At 40.3% G+C, this 13,961-nt stretch overlaps 1 protein-coding gene across 1 annotated transcript in view; it reads left to right on the plus strand.

The window, feature by feature from the left end:
• The window catches only part of PIP5K1B (phosphatidylinositol-4-phosphate 5-kinase type 1 beta), a 166,826-nt gene that overhangs the window by 92,325 nt on the left and 60,540 nt on the right, over window positions 1–13,961 (plus strand). The window contains exons 6-7 of the mRNA XM_034773731.1: window positions 3,396–3,548; window positions 5,754–6,053. Of these exons, the coding sequence (XP_034629622.1) occupies window positions 3,396–3,548; window positions 5,754–6,053 (453 nt within the window). The remainder of the gene's footprint in view (window positions 1–3,395; window positions 3,549–5,753; window positions 6,054–13,961) is intronic.

Raw genomic sequence — 13,961 nt, forward strand, 5'->3', positions numbered from 1 at the left:
CTGGGAATTTGGTAGGGCCCTACTCATACTGTGTGTCTCATGCACGTGCTCGAATGTGAAAATATAACAACCTTGTTAGGTAGACAAGTCTGACCTTCCACCTTGTGGGGACCAACACTATCAAAAAGAGGATGGTCCAAGATCTTCCTCCCCCTACACATCTGCTGCTGGCAAGGTTGTGAGGGGTCGGTGTAGGGTGTCTACCTCATTTGTTAAAAGGGCAAGATCAGATCATTTTGCAAGTTGCCAGTTCACTTCAGAGCTATGTATCCCCCAATATGGAGGCCCAGCAGCTTTTTGCATTCCTTGTGCTTAAAGGTCCAATGTAGGGTTTAAAAAAACCTGCATTTTTTACAAATATATTTACTTGTTAACAACTGAGATTCTTTACAGTTGAAAGAATTTTAATAAGCTATTTGTCAATTATTTTAAGTGAAACACACACCAAAATTTGTTTAATAAAAGAATCAAAATATTTCTAGACCATCTCTATCCAGTTTAATATATTTCTCTCATCTTGGACTGTGAAACTAGCCTAGTTAGTTTTTAAAATAAAAATATTGTCCTGCAGTGTTGGAAACCCAAACACAGGAACATTATGCTAGTGCTTGGGTGCCTTATACTGATCCCAACTTCAAATTAAAGTAAAACTTTCCATTGGGATATTTGTATTAGTTACATGGAAATATTTGTTGGGCTTTAGGTTTCACAAAGGCTTGTTTATACAATACTTAAACTGATTGCCATATTTGGGATTGAGAAGGAATTTTCCAATGGGTCAGATTGGCAGAAACCTTGGGGGTGTTTTCACCTTCCCCTGCGGCCTGGGTCACTTGCAGGTTTAAACTAGTGTGAATGGTGAATTCTCTGTAACCTTCATTCTTTAAACCATGATTTGAGGACTTCAGTAACTCAGCCAGAGATTAAGGGACTATTACAGGAGTGGGTGTGTGAGGTTCTGTGACCTGCAATGTGTAGGAGGTCAGATTCGATGATCATGATTGTCCCTTCTGACCTTAAAGTCGAAGGGCAAATCTGTCTTTTTAAAAGATGGATCTGGAGACACTATAGTTTTAGGCCTTGTCTATACTGTGGATTTCAGACATCAGTGGCTGGCCACCAGAGAAGCTACCCCAGTGCAGATGGGAAAGCTGTCACAACCAATTTGTACCAGTGCAATTGAACCCAGTTTGAAGTAGGAGTAAACGACACCGGTGGAATTTGTGGTTTATAGGTTTGCACCGGTTCAGCTTCCCCTCTGACTAGCCACAGATACTTATAACTGGGGCAAATCACCACTGAAGGCAGTACTTCAAAAGGCTATGCAAATGATTTATTCATCTCTCTGTGGATTCCATTAAAGAGTCTCTTGGGCCACATATTATAATGAGAGAGATCACAAGTGGAACCCTGAATTCCAGGGGAGATTGGATTGTAATAATGAGATCAGAAACCACTGGCTGGAACCAGTTTTTCCGGTTTGGATATGACTGAAATCCTTAACAAAAAATGGCAGAAATCTCATGAGAATATTTCTTAAGATTTTGCTACTGTTATATACTCAGCCCTGAATTTGTTTAAAACCAATCCAGATTTGACCATCTTCTCTAGTTAGAACATGCACAGTGTTAGGCCAGAAGAAGTACCTGAACCATTTTCTGTATTTCTAGAAAGGGCTACAGTGGTTTTAGCCCTGCTACTACTTTATTTGCTTCTGAAGGAGTTGGATTTTTTAATTAAAATCAGTTGACAATAAAATCAGTCTCCCCATTCACAACCTCTTACCTCAACCCCGGTCCACTATACAAGATGTGATTCAAAATTCTGTTGTCTTAATCAGTTTCTTTTCAGGCTGCAATACAGCAACTGAAAATAGTGGGATTGCTCTTTTATACTGGTTCCTGTTAGAGAGAGGGGGAGGAGAGAAATGGAAGGAAAAGTATCTCAGCAACACTAAGTAGGTTTACACTGTTAATTTGCATTGGCGGGGCACAGCTGTTGTAGCTTTGCCTTCTTCCAAATGGTACAGTATGGAAGCGCTGCAGGAAGCAGGATGAAGGGAAAAAATAAATTTGAACAGCTTGTACAAATAAATGGTGACTGGAAAGTATACAAAACACGGGTATTCAGCATGTCAGTGTGTTGAACGCAAACTATTTATCTTTCTCGTCTCAGTCTTGAGCAAAAGGCTCAAGGTTTGGTTGAGCAAAACTTTGTGAGATAGGCTTTTATTTTGCAAAAAATGTAAAGACCCTCTTGATTCAAAGGTGTATAGTGTAACATTTACTAAACTGAAAGTGAAAATTTGATGCGTTGCCTTTTTAAAAATATGTAGTACATGGTGAAACATTTGAACTCAGAGCAAGCATTTATTTTTTTAAACTATATTTTCCCCTAAGCATACTTGTTGTTCCATTCCTTTCCCTATCTCAACCCTTTTGTTCTTGGACATCTCTGGTTCACAGCATCATCTACTGATGTCTATAGGACCAAATCCTCGTCCCACTGAAATCAGTGGCAGAACTCCTTTTGAATTCAATAATACCTGGATTTAGTTTATAAAAAATGATTTCTTATAATGAAGCTCAGCCCTTTTCAGGCACTTTTCTTGATAGTCCTGGTGGAAAGGGCAACTAGTTAAGGAACAGCCACTCTTGTAGTTGTAAAAAGACCAGTAAACTTGCTGCTATTTTAAGAATGATTCCCGCGGTACGTAAATAGTTTAAAACACATCTTGTTTTAAGTATAGTTTGTTTGTTTGTTTGAGGGACAGTCCCTTATTAATGTTACTGTGCTACAGTTTCAATGTGTATGAAGTTATTGATCTTAACTATGCCTGCTTTTTTAAATAGAGGAAAAGAGATTCTTAACCAAGCTATTTTTATTAGCATATTAATCCCACTCTTCAGTTTATTACAAATGAAAATCCCTCCATTACTGGGTTTAGAGAGGAGACGGATACTAAGAGGGTTGAGTGGGGGCATGAAATGTGAATTAACATTGATGCAGTAAAACATTTATAAATATAGAGATTTTCTATTTTTCTCCTATAGGACATCTGATTCCCATCAGCTAAAAGTATTCTAGCTTCTACATTTTATCTAATGTAAAGGCAAATTGCAGTATGTATTCTTGAGTCAGAGGGCTATCTCCTCACCATAATTTGGGGGTCATGGAACATATCCATGCTCTTCTAGTTCTCAACTGTTGTATGATCACTATCTGTTCTAACTTATGCAGGGGCTGTGGCAGCTTGAGAATCGAGGAACTTTAACCATCTTCCTTACTGCCGTCTGTCCCCTCCCCCTCCCCTTTGTACCAGCTATTCTTTTTAAAGATTTTTATATTGAAAACCACCTGTATTGGCTGCAAACTCCATTTTGTCTTTGTTTCAGTATTCAATCTGCAGTGAGCCTTTAATAGAATTATCTAACCCTGGTGCCAGTGGGTCTTTATTTTTTGTAACTAGTGATGATGAGTTCATTATCAAAACAGTTCAACACAAAGAGGCTGAGTTTCTTCAGAAGCTGTTACCAGGTTACTACATGGTGAGTAACTGCAAATCGTTAAGTTTTTTACTTCCATACATTTTCCATATCCTTCATGTTTCACGTCTCCTTTTATTTATGAATAATTTCATTGATTGTCTTCCAATATTTTTGTTGATTTTTTTTATGTAATGTTTATCTTAATATTTTTATAGATCTTACACTTTAAAAACAACTTCATTGTGGGCATACACTCACCAGCAAAAAGTAATTTAACCTAAAAGTCGAGGTCACTGCTATCCTAAATGCTGAAGGGACAATATCAAGATGTTTACATTTTAATATAATCCTTATTGTTGTTCCTAATAATTTAGTATTAAAATTGAAAGAATTTTTAAGTCTAATTTATTTTTCTCCATTTATGTTTGGTTGCCCTTTGCATTTCATTCAAGGGGGCCAAAGAAACTAGACTGGTCAATTTCCCTTCAGTTTCTAAACTGCTTTAATTTTGGGTTTTCCTATAATTAGCACAACAACATTTTGTTGAAAAAAATTTCTATTCATATAACTTCTTTAAAAATATTTATTTTAACCAGATACATTTTTGGGCTTCAACTAAGTTGACTGTCTCTCTTTAATATTGGCCAATTGTCAGCAAAGTGAATAAACTGACTGTCAGAAACAAATAGGACTAAATCCTGCAAGAGGCTACATTTGTCCTGATAGCTACTGAGCTCCCATGAAGAGGAAAGCCCCTCAGCACCTCCCAGGTGATGGTCAGCACCTTGCAGAATTGGGCCTGTAGTGAACAGATGTGTCCCCATCTTCCCAATCCCCTTTCAAAAAAAAAATCACTCTTGGACACTTTCCACCCCATTTCTTTGAAATTTACAGTAATTATCTGATGGTGGTGGTATTAAGCTAATATAAAGTAACTGTGAGTTTGAATGTTTGTGTAAAGAGACTTCACTCATTCAAAGATTCAGAAAATATATCATAGCTGGTAGTCTTCACTGTTAATCATTATAATCTGTTTGATTTATGTCTGAGTTGGCCATCATACAAGTACACATTTTAAAGGCTTTTCTGTTTTGTTTTTGTGAACTAACCAATCACAAAGTTAACATTATACACACAAGCATTTATCAAAATAAAAAGGTTTAATTCACGCAATTCCTGTATCGAGGCTCCTTAAGGAGGAACTTTCTTACTTTAGTTGTAAAGAGGGACTTTTAACCATAACAGACTTAAAATAGAAATAATTTCTTCTTCACCTGTTTTTCATGTTGATAGTGATTGAAGACGTGAAGGCAAGAACTGTATCTAAAATACAGTTCTTGCCTTCCCATCTCTTATCCTCGCCTGCTGGATGCTTGGCCTACTGTTGAATTTGGGATACGATACAGTTTCCATTTTGGCAGACTGTGATGTCATAAAAGGATCATTACTTTTTTGCATTCTGAAGTAGACAATAATCTGGGCTATAATAAACATGACCAAAATTGGCAGTAACTCCGGTTTTGCAAAACCTCACTGAGTCGGGCTTTTGTTTCACAAACCTAAACCAGAAGTGACTTGAATAAAATGGGATCCAAACTCCTTAAAAAATCTTGGTGAGAGGGTTGTTCTGCTAAAAGTCTTCAGTACATCTCTAGACTCAATCAAGAGCCTTCTCATGATGGCACATTAAGGCCAAATACAGCAAAAATGCTGAGTTTCTGCTGTGCTATTGACCTAATTTAAATAGATCCCGTGCAAGAGGACAAAGAAACCCTATGATGTGCAGTGATGAAAGACTCCGTGTTTCTCTTCAAGGCAGTACAGAAGAGGAAATGTGGTCATGTCAGAAGCTTAAAATGTTCAGAGTGAACTACGTGGCCAAAAGTGACATAAAATGGAATCAGCAGGCCAAGTCTCTTCCCTCTACATCACTGCTCTTGCCTCCTCAGTGCACAAGTGTAGGGAAACATGGCCTGGCTTTTGGGATGTCCTGGGCCTTTCTTTGATTTTGGCCCTAACACTTCTGTCACACAGATCCCTCAATTTCATTTAAACAGTCTCTTATCTCCTGGGTTGTGCTAGCTTTGCCAAGTTTGGGCCCAGTGGGATGGAGAGCATGAGTGACTGGTCAAAGAAATTGTTTAGAATATAAAATAACACACACCCCTTTTTCAATGTTAATATGCTTAAGTGTGAAAACCCCTCTAAGATGTGGATGTTTATAAAAAAAATCTATTCTACCTTTTTGGGTTTTTTTTTTTTTAGAATTTGAACCAGAATCCAAGGACACTCTTACCAAAATTTTATGGACTATACTGTGTTCAGTCGGGGGGCATTAACATCAGAATCGTTGTGATGAACAATGTTTTGCCTCGGGCAATGAAAATGCATTTCACATATGACTTGAAAGGCTCTACCTATAAACGGAGAGCATCAAGAAAAGAGAGGGAGAAGTCCAACCCCACATTTAAAGACTTGGATTTCTTGCAAGAGATGCATGAAGGACTGTATTTTGACTCAGAAACGTACAGCGCACTGATGAAAACACTACAGAGGGATTGCCGAGTAAGTAAAAATTGTTCATATTTAAAGTGACATTCAGATTTGTTTAATCCAGATTTATATTAGAGAACACTGAGAACAGAATCTGGCTCTGTAAATCATTCAGACTAGTGAAGCTTTCTGATGCAATTTAATTATAAACAGATTCCAACTGCAGTTATTTTTTTTAAAATGGCATAAGTGTTCATCTCCAGCTGCTGAGATTTGACATGGGTTGCTATGTAACAGTAAACTGCTTTCTGTGATGAATACCTATTAGAAGACCATAATAAAAAAGGATTAGAACTCAGAGGTTTTGTACTTTGGGATTTTTTAAAATTGTTCTCTGAGGTATAGCAAGTATAATTGTTGTACTGTTCTCAAATGTGCAAAAGTATCTGCAGGCTTGTCCGTGCTGTATGTTGCTTTGTTAAATGAATCTGTGCATTAGCAAACAGAAGTTGACAAAGTGAATGAAACCCCAGTTGCAGCAGATTCTGGTTTAGTTCTAGAGCAGGGGTCGGCAACCTGCGGCACGCGGGCCGATTTTTACTGGCACGCTTCTGCCAGCTGGGGTCCCGGCCGCCGGCAGCCCGCTGCCTGCCTGGGTGAACAGAATCCTAAGCCAGCAGCAGGCTGAGTGGGGCCAGACGGTCTGGGGTTCTGGCCGCTGGCCCCGCTCAGCTCGCTGCCAGTCTGGGGTTCCAGCTGCCAGCCCCTTGCCAGCCCCTTGCCAGCCGGGGTCTTGGCCCCGTTCAGCCTGCTGCAAGTCTGGGATTCTGTCTGCTGCCTGCACTGACAGTCTGGGGTCCCAGCCGCCAGCTTCACTCAACCCGCTGCCAGCCTGAATAGACGGAACCCCAGGCCGGTGGACAGAACCCCAGACCGGCAGCGCGGGTGGCAGATGGAACCCCAGCCCGGCAGCGGGATGAGCCGCTCAGCCCCTGCCAGCCGGGGTCCCTGCCGCTGGCCCCGCTCAGCCCGCTGCACGTCTGGGGTCCTGTAAAATTTATTGCTGGCACACAAAACCTTAAATTACTGAAGACTTGGCACGCCACTTCTCAAAGGTTGCCAACCCCTGTTCTAGAGCATAATCCCGTAAGGATTATATGACAGAGTGCCTGTTTGATCAAGGACTGGACTTGATGAGCCAGGAGGTCTCTTCTGGTCCAAGGCTGGAAGGGTAGGGAGTAGAACATATTGCAAGTCTTTTCAAGGGGAGGGTGAGAATGTCTGCCCTTGCTCTTGGGAAGCCCCTCTATCCAACTGGGAGGATGGCATTGGTGACAGTGGAGAGATCTCTGGCCTTGCTGTGAAAGGGAGAGCGAGCACAAAGGAGGAAATAGGGGAGATTCCCAGGGCTCTGAGAGGTCCACTGAAGAAGAAAACTGGATTCTATAGGAGTCCTCTAACAGTTCGATGAGAAAACAGCAGCATGGATGGGATGAGCTCATAGCCTAGAAAGGGCATCCCTCACAGCACTTTGTTGTTTGCTGCCACCTGTGCTGCTGTACGTCAAGTCTTGTTGTTGAACATGAATGCTACTTTTTGTTTAATAAATGAGTGTCTGAAATGGCTTGTGCTTTGTAAGTAAAACAGGGTGATCTAACAGTCAGCTGCATGCTCACTGTCAGACACTTTTCTAACAAAGGGCACTGTTCCTGTAGTGTTCTGCAGCGAGCATGTCCTGAGTTTCTGCCATTAGCGATAATGCAGAGTGCACCAGCGTCACATCTGGAAATCCAGATGCTCTTTTCTGCCCCCAATTGTCAGAAAGGTTAATTACACAATCAAAGCTTTGAGAAGAAAAATCTGGTGTACAGAAAATGGTAAACAGGTTGTTTAAAAGAGACAGAAATAGACTGAAAATTAGATTAAAAACAAGAATCAGTAATTTAATTATAATATGTGAAGGGGTTTCTTATTGGAACTGTATTTTAAATCATGATGTATTCTCAGCATGTAGTCTACGTTGAGGTAAGGGCTAAACATCAGTTTTCACAGCGTCACCTTAATTTAACTGTTAAAAAAAAAAAAAATAGCCTGAGGTTTTCAAAGGCAGAGTTAAGATTTATTGTTGTCACAAAGGGCGGAGAAGCAGGTCTTTGAATACTAAGGGCTTGTCTACACCACCACTTAAGTCAACGTAAGTTACGTTGCTCAGGGGTGTGAAAAAACCATGCCCTGAACTAAGTTCCCTTTAAGCTGCGCAGCCGCACAGCAGCCTATTAAGCGCCGCGCAGGCACTCTGGCTGCGGCAGGGGAGATTCCTCTCCCCAAGCCCCGACCTAGCCCAGCCATGGACCTGCCGCGGCCGGGGAAGACGCGCCCCTTCCTGGCTCCAATCCAGCCCCGGCATGGATGGACCTGCCACGGCCGAGGGAGATGCACCCCTTGCCCCCTCCCTGGCCCCAATCCAGCCCCAGCACAGACCTGCCATGGCAGGGGGAGATGCTCCTCCCACAGCCCCAACCCAGCCACGGAGTTGCCATGGCGAGGAGAGGAACCTTCCCCTCGCCCAGCCCAGCCCAGGTGCTGCTGCGGGGGGAGAGAGAGCTGGGTGGAGTTCGTTCTCTCTCTCCACCCCTGCAGGGCAGCCTGTACCCCAAACCCCTCAGCCCCACCCCAGAGCCTGTACACCCCAACCCTTTGCCCCAGCCCTAAGCCCCTCATCCCTAGCCCTACCCCGGAGCCCTCCCTTCCCCGTACCCTAACCCTCTGCCCCAGCCCTGAGCCCCCCCCATACTCCGAATCTCTTGGCCCCACCCCCGCCACATAAATTTTATGTGCACCATTATGGAGACGATGTGTCACACATCACCTACATGTTGGTGCACAAAACAAAATTCATTCCACACATGGATGGGAAGAATTAGAGGGAACACTGGCCCTGAGCTTGCATCAACTTAGCGCAGTGTAGACACCGCTTTGTTGGCAGGAGAGCACTCTCCCATCGACATAATGTGCCTTCACCAGACGCGCTACATTGAGGCCACTACATCAATAGAGTGGCACTGATTTAGTAGTGAAGTTAAGCCCTAAGATTATAGATTTTATATTTTGTATGTACATATTCTTATGAGTCCACAATGTCTATTGATTTTTACCCCTCTACCCCAAACCAAAAATAACATTTATTCATACATATGAAGGTTGAAAAAAAAGAGGACCAAAATGCAGATTGTAATGCTGTCTTGCACTAGTTCAGTGGTTCTCAAACTTTTTTGAAAGATGAACCTGCCCTTCAGAAAAATGAAACCAGCTAGGGGTGACCAGATAGCAAGTGTGAAAAATCGGGAAGGGGGCTGGGAGGTAATAGGAGCCCATATTTAAAAAAAAAAAAAGCCCCAATATTGGGACTGTCCTATAAAATCAGGACATCTGGTCACCCTAAAACCAACTGCTACAACTTCAGTCCTGCCCATGTGGTGTTAGAGGCCTACCCAGTATGAACAATCACTTAGAATAGATTACATAAACTTTTAGAACGATACTTCATCTCCCTTTCTGCATGGTTTGATTAACAGTGAAATAGTTAACATGGTTTGCATTGTATTATCATTGACATCTGGGTTAGAACTCGTTGAGATGTTGGGGCTACTCACACTTCAGAATGATTGTTTCAGGCTCTCTGCAAACTCAGTCAGACATTCATGTGTCAGTTGCACGTGATCCACATTTTCAAGGTTTACTTTTCCAATCATAGGAGGTAGGGAGTTACATTTTTAAAAACCAAATCTGAGACTAGAAAACTGAGAGGTGTGTGTGCTCCCACTTTCACCATCTCACCCCGGCTAGGATTTTCTATTTGTTTATTTTGTGATGCTCCCCCTCAGGCAGACATACCCCTTGCTTCAGAAAACACTGCTCTCGTTTATTGCGATTGCTTATTACAATCCTGTTTTCCATTAAATAATATGTACAGCATATTATATACAAAAGTGAGGGAATATACAATGCAAGATTTACAGTAGCAAATGATGCAACATCAGACTTTAAGCTTTGTCAAGATGTATTAAAATTAAGTTGTATCTAGATCCAAATTCTTGCCTGATGTATGTCACTGGGAGAGGGGTGGGGGAAAAGGAGAGGAAGAGCAGCCATCTGCATCTGTTTATTTTCTACAATTAATGGATCACTTTGTGTTTGCATGGAATGAAGTGAAACTCAGGTATTTCAGGCGATCGGTACTTTAAATTTGAATCTGGGTTGAATTCAGATTAGAATCTGAAATTTGCAGGTGAAACCAGGATTTCATCAAAATTCCCATTAACTTCAATCGGGGGGAGGAGGGATAGCTCAGTGGTTTGAAGATTGGCCTGCTAAGCCCAGGGTTGAGAGTTCAATCCTTAAGGGGGCCATTTAGGGATCTGGGGCAAAAATCTGTCTGGGGATTGGTCCTGCTTTGAGCAGGGGGTTGGACTAGATGACCTCCTGAGGTCCCTTCCAACCCTGATAGTCTGTGATTCAAATGGGATCCTGATGAAGGACCTAAATAGGTTGGTGAGGGGGACTAGAATACTAATCACTAGACCGTGAAGTACCCTGTTATTACCTGGTAGGATGCATACTGCTGTCTAGTAACCATTTACTCAACTACTTATATGTTTGTTCTTCAATGGGAACAGACAGTTTTATTTTGAGAAAGGAAAAACTCTGCACTTTATAGCAGTGATTTTTAGGAAATGATAGTATTGCCAACCACAAGTGTTCAAAAATCATGAGATTAGTTTAATAGCCATGAGGGTTTTACAAAATAATAATTTCTGTATTCTTTCTACAGTAAAAGCTGTTTTATCTGGTATATGGGGGAAATAGGGGGTGCCAGTAAGTGGAAAAATGCCAGTTAACTAAGAGGGAGGGGGTTGAGGTGTGGAGCACGGGTTCTGGGAGGGAGTTGGGGAGCGGGAAGAGGCTCGGGGCAGCAGGTTGGGGCGCGGAGGGGTGCCAGATCCACGGGCTGCTCCCCACAAGCGGCCACCTGTCCCAGCTGCTCGTAGGCAGAGGTGTGGGAGGCGGCTCACATTTTCAAACTTTCTTTGCAGTCACGAAGTCTAGAAACTTTTGATTTTATTTTTAAATGAAAGCTGAGATTCTCATGTAATCACAGTATCCCATGAGCTAAACACCAGATATAATGAGATTCCCAATAAAATTGCAAGAGTTGGCAATACTGAAACAGCTCCCCACAAGAACATGGATGTATGCCGGCATTTTCTTTTGTCCTTCTGCCAATTATTGTACTGGGTAATGTTTTTTTTCCAAGTCATTACTAAACTAATGTCAATTGCCCACATTTATAAATGGTTCCTGAGCCACTTCTTTTTCATTAGAGTGTAAACATTCAGGAGGAAAAAGGAGTGCTGAGAGTCCTAAGCAGTGTAAACCCTGAAGCAATGTACGTACCCAGCAGGCGCTCTCTCAAATTGTGTAGACACTGATTCCATTCCAGGCACAATTCATGAGCTTATTCCCAAACAAACAGTTATTTTTTTTAAAAAGGGCCGGGGGGGGGGGGGAAAGGGAAATGTTGAAAGTTGTGTTTCAGGAGAGATCAGCCAATGCCCTAAAACAAATATTATATTTGACTGAAATTCTGAAACCTCACAGAAACCCCAGAGTTAAAGTTTTGGCAAGTAAAAGCTAACTAGGTATGCCAGATTTCAGATGTTATTCTCTGTCTGATCTATTTAGCAGCAGGGCCAAGACTTTAAAGATTAAGGCCCAAATCCTGCAACTATCTGTGTATGGATGGACCCTTCTGCCCACATGGAGTCCATTTGACTGTAATGGGGCTCTACATGGCCTCATGGGACCACCCACAAGGAGGATATTCTCCCTTATGTAGTTTAGGGAAAAGGTTCATTTAAAAAATATATAATAGTTAAGAACTCTGAAGTATGTGTCTTAAGCATCTGCTAGAAATTTTAGCAGAGACTAATGTGCTTCCTTTGTGGTATCCTAATGTACAGTCTATGTATCTTTCCCTTAAATTATGGCAAACACTATTCTATAAACTTTAATGCACATTTAAGGCTCAACAACAAATTAGGAAATACAGAAGTTAAACATCCACTTTAAATCTATATAATTTTTAAAAAATAAGTTTAAAAAAAAAAGTTTCAAGGACTACAGCTATGGTTTTTATTATCCTATCTTTCAGCTCTTTTAGTCTTAGCTGTTGTGTGGAACAGTAGATAAACAAATTTCAGGTAGAAGTATAATGTTAAACTAGACATCCCATTATTGTTTCAATGGCTATGTTAACTTGGCTGCATTGTGTATATGTAGCATTTCCTGTTGCTGTTTTTCTAGTTAAACTTATTTATATTTTTAGTATGGCTAATAAAAAAACCATAAATGTTTCTCACAAATTTTGAAAAGTTTTCTCATCTGTCCATTTTTCATCAAAATCCTAAAGTTTTTTTTTCCTCTTCCTTCCCCCTTTTTCCCCCCTTTTCCCACTTTGCCACTGAAAAAGGGAGAGAGGATAGGAAAGAAAGGAGGGAAAACCGGGAGGAGGGGAGTGATTTTCTCCCTCCCCCCCTGTTTGGGGGGGGGAAGGGGAATTGCATTTTGGGAAAACAAAGAATTTTTATTAAAAGGCCATTTTTCACTTTAAAAAAAAAATCAAATGAAAATTTGTGACCAGATAAACCATAAAATACCCAGTGGACAAATTGTTATTGGTACTCTAGAGATATCATGAACTTAAAAATAGAACATTTGTCCTGATAATTTTTTTACCTACAATTTTAACAAGTAATATGCTAATTTTACTGTAACTGAAAGAAATTAAGTGTGTGTGTTGGGGGGGGAATATCTCCATCTTATTTTCAGTTAATTGTATTTGTGTGTTTCACAGGACTTCTGTGCAGTCTTAGACCCTGATCCCAAGGGGGCCACCAACACAGATCAGGTTTCAGGAATAGATCCATACTCTGTTTTTCTCTTGTTGGTTTGTGTGGGTGTTTTATACAGCAACAGCGGGAGAGAAGAACATTTTCTTAAAAAGCGGGGAAAAATGTGATTGTAAAGTCACAAACTAGTAAGGAGGATTTGGGGGCAAGTTTATTAAACTGCTTTTAACAATTTTTTTATTTCAATGACTAGATTTCAAGTTGACAAATACCTTTAACTTTTGTGTTTCTTGCCTTTTGTATGATCTTGTTTAAAATTACAGTCTCAGTATTCCTTTAACATAGCTTTTTGCCATTTAATATATTATACAAACCATGCTGGACTCTGAGAAGGAGAATAATAGATACTGGTTCAGTGTAAAATACTGTTTTCTTCAGATTATACATTAGTACACAATTGAAAGCTAAACTTATTTTTAAAATGTCAGTGTTAATTATATAGATAAAGAATATAATGAATATTACACATTGGAAATGCATATTTTCAAGCTTAAAATCAAGTATACAGTACCAATATAAAGCATTCTACCAGACTGAATCAATTTGTTCTTATTGGGCCATTAGTATTTTCCTATACTTTAGAATTCTCCTGTGGTTTTCCTTTGAGACCTGCTTTACCTCATGATGGTCAGTAAATCAACATTGCTTTATTTCTTATTGTTAAATAGAAAATGGATCACAGTCAGTTTAGTAACTGTGTGACCTAAATTTCTTGGTTTTATTGTAAATCATCATGCTATTCATTACACTGTTGTTCTTTGCTTCAAGTAATAAATTATTTAAGCATAGTGCAGATTCTCAATTTCCAATAGACATAATTACATTTTCATAAATATTAATAGAAACTGTTTTAAATGTGAACTGTCCAAAAATATGGAAGCTTTGTCATGTATGTTACGCACTAATATATGAGACATTGCAATTATATAACACAGACATTGGAGAGAGTTGAATTGTGCAGTCTTTAGAGAATTTTGTGCTAAAGATGGAGAAGATTGAATTAAAAATCAGA

The sequence above is a fragment of the Trachemys scripta genome, chromosome 6 (genome assembly GCF_013100865.1).
Source record: "Trachemys scripta elegans isolate TJP31775 chromosome 6, CAS_Tse_1.0, whole genome shotgun sequence".
Classification (NCBI taxonomy): Eukaryota; Metazoa; Chordata; order Testudines; family Emydidae; genus Trachemys; species Trachemys scripta.